We start from the raw sequence: 6,850 nt of genomic DNA, 5'->3' as shown, positions 1-6,850 counted from the left end.
AATAAAACAAAAACAAATTCTATAGAAAAATTTTATTCTATTTTCCATATTGTTATAAAAAAAATGATGTAATTCACAAAAATATGGCAGGATTTTTAGCAAATAGAGCCACACTGTTACACTCCGTCAGAAATGATATGTTAAATGTACAAATGTCATGGATTGTGGCTTGACTAGGTTTTAATGACAAAGTGGAGACAACTCTTTAAATGCCATGTAAACAAATTGTATCTGGATTTACCTCCTTAAAAACGAATGACGATTTAAACATCAAACTGAAAGACTACGAGATACATGCTTATCATTCAAATTATAATACATCGTATCTCATTTATAATTAACTTATTGTGTAGTATAAATTTGCCAATTAATCATCTCTATATCATCAAAGATTATTATTTTTAATATTTACTTCAATTTAGATAACCTGCATATTCAATTCTTATACACATTTGAACACATTCTACGTAAAACCCTGTTGACCATGGATTGTCAGAGTTATTTTCCTTCTAACAAAGAGTTACCTCCCTGCTAAAAATGAGTTATCTCCCATGAGTAATACTGAAAGCATGTTTCTATGTAAAACAAACAAAAATAAATTAAAAACTTCTCAAAAATGTACATGTAAAAAACAAAACAGTGCAGAATGGAAATGAGACAAATAAAAAACAACTAACAAGTAAAAATATTAAAACATTTAGTTTTATACACCAACTCCACAATATATTGCAACAATCACCATAAACAAATTAATTCCCTATCCCATGGTGGCGATGAATTTCTGGCAAGATATTAACTTTTAATTGAATTCTTAAACTATTTAATTTTTCTAAAAACTTTATTTTGGCCCAACTTTTTTCAAGTTCATTTTTTAAATAAAGAAATCTGTTTCATACACAGTATATCTCATATTTTTATAAATGTATGAATTATTAATGGCATTTATAACTTTTTTTCATATTTTTAATATATTTTGTTCTTTTATTTAAGCAAAAAATCTGCTAATATATTTCTTCTAAAACATCAATTAACAGTATATTAATTAAAATAAAATTCATTCTGTAACATTTATAAAAACAGAATTCCAAAATCTCATCTCACTAAAAATAATTTGTTTAAAATACTAAACAAGCAGTAAACATTTAACTATCACAGATTTCTATTAGGAAGACATGTTGGCTTGATTGAATGGCCTATTTGGACAAAACTGTTTCATTTGAGCCTTGATAAGTGACTTCACATACTCCCAGTTCGTTATCGACAGAGCTATTGATGGGATGGCCTATTCCAACAGACTTTTATTAAAACCATCAGTTTTGACCACACAAGAACATTAAGCTTATTAATTTGGCTAATTACTACACTGGACTGTTAGTAATTTATATAACCAAAATGTATTAAAAGAGTACATACAAATAGAACACATAAAATATAACATTAAAAGTTCTTAACATTTTTTACAGCAACTGTACATTCTATAATTAAAGCACTAAATATTTTTTTTTGTATAAGTTAATAATCATTATGTTCAATTTATAAGTTACAACATCAACACACACTTTTAAAATAATTTTACTTTGCTATATATGTTTGTTTCTATTTTTAAGTGCCAGCCTTAAAGAAACTTCAAATATTCGATCTTCCGTTAACAATCTAATTATAATAATTGTCAATTGTAAGTAAGGATCTATATGTAAAATTCTACTCCTTTGCCATAAACCTTTTGGTACAGTTAGGTTGATCATTTTTGGATTTATCTTGTGCACCAATCTGAAACAGTGTTGTTTTTTTTTTCAATATAGGATTTCTTTTCTTTATAATTAATTTCTTTAAAAAAAAATTATATTTTAAGATATACCCTGCTTTAAATATCTTTTTCCTATATTTTGCAGGAAATAAAAGGTATAAATTTAATCCTTACAATATTCATATCACATGTTTCCCTAAATAAAGAGTACTCCAAACTTTAATATCTAAAACTACAATAGAGCAACAAAATTGCATTTTATAACTTAAATTTTTCAGCAGTTGCAAAAGACGTAATCTCATGAATATGCAAATGAGTGGACATTATATGTCATGGGATTATGGACTATGGATGATTATATGGGGACATTGTTATCTGAAAGACTGATGTAGTCATTTGTGAACATATTGCATCAGGTTGCCATGACAGCAATGAGACAGAGCTAGCTTCATTCTCTTCCTCCTCCACCACGGTCTGTATCTCTTTTCCTTAGACAGCATCTGAATACGAAGCCACAGTTTCCCATTCTTCGGCTGTCATTTCTCCTTTCAGTGTCCTTCTCACTGCAAATGGAAGAAAATTATTACTTTCTATTTGGCTACAAAATTTCAGGTTTTACTTTTTTTCTTCGAATATATGCACATAAATGTACGAAAACATGATAAATAGATGGACAATACTGGTCTAAACATAAATCTAGATTCCTAGTCCTATCAATCAACAAAGGATTTTAAACGTCCACACAAATCTATATTTGTTAGTATTTAACACATTAAACGTTACATTTTCTAAGAAAAATTAATTTCCTAAATGGATCAATTTATATGAGAATATATTTTGTGTCATATTTGAAATTATTCAATCTTTTCATACAGTGCAACCTATCTATAAAATTGGTTAAAATGCCTAAGCTGTTAATTGCAGAACATGTAATGTCTACTTTAATGTAATATTCAATGCTTTTCTAAACTCTACTTTACCAGCTCACATCATTTCCCTTTTTAATGTTATTGCCAACCACACCCTCTTGTTTTTCAAAAAGAATTCCCTCTTTAATTAAAATGCATAAAAAATTCTTAATATTTCCATGCAATACAATATTACAACTTCATACGAGTTAATAACTAATTTAACATAATTACATGCTAACTTCATGCCTTTTAAAATTGCTTGGTTTGAAATCATTTTGGTAACAATTTGAACCAGACTTGGCAGTATATAATATCTATTCCAATATACTTCAAGAGTAAAATGAAGGAAATCACCTTAAGGTTTATTAATAGATTTCTTTCAAGCAACATAGATTTAACAGGGACTGCTGACAAACATTTATTACAGAGGGTAGGCCAGCTTTCACGACAGCATATACATTACTAAGGGAGGGACATTAAGCCTTCTTACTGCAACATACACTGAACTGACAACAGACATTTCACATAGACAGACACTAACGACTTGTGCATGTTACGAAAGCATCACAGATGCATAATGAAGCTCAGTTGTCATGATTTTAAACAGTTACATGGACAAAGCACTTAGATCCAATCTCATCTCTGACTCATTAAATGTGATGGTCATTAACCTGTTAATTATCTGTAAAAGCTACTAGCTATTAATAAGACATTTAGATGCAAGAGTAAAATCTTTCCCTTCTCTACTGACAAATCAGTAACACAAAGAATGAACACAGTTCAATGAAACCAATTTCTTCAGTTTTTACAAATACTCTGTATACAAGCCACTGTTTTACTTTTCAACTGCATTTAATCCAACAATTATTTGAATACATATTTCCTTATAATTTTTAATTATGCAAAAAAACAATATCTTGCCAAACTGTGATAAGCAAAATGGACATGTTAGTTAACTTGTGATTGTGCAACACAACAAATCTCAGAGATCATCTCAAAACTTCTTTTATCTTTTCCAAATATGATTTACTTAAATTTACATATAAAAACACCCAATCGTCTTAATACAAACTAACTTTTGACTAGATTTTGATATAAGAAGTTTCGAGATAATTGCCAAGTAAAGCAGAAATTTATGTGACTTTGTGTCTACAGAGAAATTATCTGTCCATTTTGCTTAAAGACTAAGCATTTGAATATATGTTGGATTAAATACTTAGTTTTTAATTTCATAAACATCTCTAGCTAAAAGTCAAAGCCAGTGTATGCAAATATAGAACTCCCTTCTAATAATACAAGTGCTGTCTACAAAAACAACAAAATGATTTCCCCGTAGTTTAATTTTCTCATTTGAACTAGAAATGTTTTAATGTTTTTTATTGTTTAGTATACTAATAAAAATTACATGACAAAATAACGGTCAAAAAGAAACTTCATGCTTAACAAAAGAATTATATTTCAATAAACAAAAAATGAAATCAAATGGGAAGAATTATTGTTAAGATGTGTACAACAACCAACACATGTGTTTTGGGGCATTAGTGAGATCTGTGGTTCACAATCAACATACACTGAGGGGAAAATAAAAAGTGGCAAAAAAAAACATTCAAATAAAAATTGTCTAACAAACAATGAGCAGTTTCTGGTTACCTAATAATGATCAGTGTCACTATCCCGAACTGAAACATAATCAAATAGTGACTTTAAAGCAAGGTCAATAGTGCTATAATAACTAAATATTACACTCAGGTCAATATTAAATAAATATTACCCTGAACACAGGTCAATATCAAATAAATATTACCCCAACCACAAGATAATAGTTAGATCAACGTGTAGAAACTAAATGATATCAAACCTCAAGATAGTATTAGGTATATATCTAACTAAATGATATAGTTGTGTGCGACTGAAAGTGAATACTTGTTAACCAATGTATGGAAGCAAATTAATTTGAAACCTCACTAATAACATTTTTTCTGAAATAAAAGTAAGTTTTTAAATAGAAAAAATCTGATATTACACAACATTTATGTATTCAAATTCTTCTTTTCCTGTATGTTACAGGCAGTTTGAACGCAGTCTGTCTTATGACAATGATCACAGTCTATTAATTCAGTACACAAAATCCCTACAGACACCAGAAACAATGCTTTTCCTGCTTTTCTTTTGCCACAGTGAGTTCTATAAGAAAGCTCTAACCTCCTTGCAAGTTCAAGATGCTCCACAGCACAATTTTTCTTACTTTTTATTTTTGATATTAGAAAATATGATGCTATTTCAAACCCTGATTTCCTCGATGAATAGTTGTTAAACATGATAGACACAGCAATCGTATATCAATGACATGAAGACAAACTTCTTCAAAAGCTTGATGGTACATCTAAACCAGGAACCAGTGTAAATACCTTTGCTACTTTATACATACATAAGATACCAGGTAAACAGAGTATAATATCAGGACTTTTTCTGGAATGGATCAGACGTTTTTAATTGAATTTACTTTTTGGTCCATATAATCAGATAAAAGTTTAAAAACAATAACCTTAAAACACAATGTAATCTATCGTCATGCAACACTACTGCACGAACTTCCCATGCATACAATTTATACAACTTTACATGTTATTGTCTCTGATAAAAGCTTGACAAATACACTTTGAAAACACATACCAGTTACTTCTCAATTCTGTTGAATAATAAACATTAAAAGAAATCTTATTTGTAAGAATCTTCAGTCTTCTTTTAGTATCAATTACCATACAATTCCAAGAAAGCCTTTTTCATGGTACGGAAAAACATATTTTTGAAGTGAGTCTGCTGATTTAATTTTTTGGTGTTCAATAATTATTTGAAATGGTTAACTTTTTCCCCCCATCTTTTGCTGTTTCACGAACCAAAAGTTAACACAAACAGACTATAGACAGTACCATATATATAAGGATGGAATCCAAAATATTTCTAAAGTTAGTGATTTTATGGGACACACATTCAACTTTGTTGACAGGTCAGTAAAACAAGATATTCTCTGGTAAGTCTCAAGATAACAACTTATTTATAGGAAAAGTTATTTGCATATTCAAAAGTTCAGAGGTCAATGAGGTAGTCTGGGAGATTTTAGTACACTAAATCAGGACATGCTACATAAACAGCCAAATCATTTTGAAAGCATTATTCAAAATTCTTCAAATAAAGTTGGCCAGAAAAAAAATTCAAAATCATCTTAAAATAAAATATTTCTGCTCCCTCAAAACCAACATGTAGTTGCAAATTTTTTTTTTAGAATTGCTATAGAAATTTTGATAATTTTTTGGAAGTTATCAGAATGAAGTTTTGACAGAGCAAAAATAAACATATAATTCTAATGCAATAGAAATGGCTTGGATGAGCTTCAATCCGCAGTTGACAGTCTTAATCTATTGACTTCTATGTTGAAGAGTTGCAGTTGAATGTTTATTTGAACAAGTATTGCATTAGAATAAAGGTAACAGCACTGTATTGGAAGTATTGCCGTTGTCAATTGAGAAAAGATGGCCATAACTATATCGGTCTTAATGGCTCAGCTATGCATTGCCTGTAAAACTTCAGTGAAAACTGACTCATCTGCAACTGACAACGGCATTACTTCCGACGGAGCACCGTAATTTCGTAAATTTCACACCAAACTTGGGACCTACCAATTACTACCACAGGAATGACGTTCTACGATCGGCTGCAAAAGTAATATTGTGTTACTGTATTATTGCATTATTTAATATGGAACCATTGGTTTAGGGCGTTAAAACTTTTTTCTTTTATTGGCTGACACAACTATCTTTGATTGACTGAATAGGCTGATTTTGTAGGATGAAGAATAAAATTGAGAAAGGAAATGGGGAATGTGTCAAAGCGACAACAACCCAACCATAGAGTAGACAACATTATTTCCCTACAAACTTATTTCCCTACTCGTATTATTGTCCAGAGAAAATCCGTAATATTTACATGTTCTTATATGACACACTCCTACAAAGGGTATTCAAAACTTCCAAACAATATCAGAAAGATCTCTTAATAGCCACCTCCAAAAATACAGGCTTATTTATACTTCAACACAGGAAGATTCTGCAAACCAGTCATGTAAATTCTTTTTACTGTCCTATATCTACCTTTAACAAAATTGCCTTCTATTTTTAATGGTGAATGCAGAAAT

At 29.8% G+C, this 6,850-nt stretch overlaps 1 protein-coding gene across 32 annotated transcripts in view; it reads right to left on the bottom strand.

Annotated features, from left to right (window-relative positions):
- Positions 1-17: 17 nt before the first annotated feature.
- Positions 18-6,850, bottom strand: part of LOC139522788 (FH1/FH2 domain-containing protein 3-like) — an 83,794-nt gene continuing 76,961 nt past the window's right edge. For 25 of the 32 annotated variants that reach the window (XM_071316326.1, XM_071316334.1, XM_071316325.1 and 22 more), the window contains one exon: positions 18-2,310. In XM_071316326.1, the coding sequence (XP_071172427.1) occupies positions 2,237-2,310 (74 nt within the window). In that variant the 3' untranslated portion in view covers positions 18-2,236. Of the gene's footprint in view, positions 2,311-4,308; positions 4,338-6,335; positions 6,371-6,850 lie in introns of all 32 variants that reach the window. The other 7 variants (XM_071316316.1, XM_071316331.1, XM_071316339.1 and 4 more) reach the window with 3 other exon arrangements.

The sequence above is a fragment of the Mytilus edulis genome, chromosome 5 (assembly GCF_963676685.1).
Source record: "Mytilus edulis chromosome 5, xbMytEdul2.2, whole genome shotgun sequence".
NCBI lineage: Eukaryota > Metazoa > Mollusca > Bivalvia > Mytilida > Mytilidae > Mytilus > Mytilus edulis.
The sequence above is the reverse complement of the archived record's forward strand: the minus strand, read 5'-3'. Positions and strand labels throughout refer to the sequence as shown.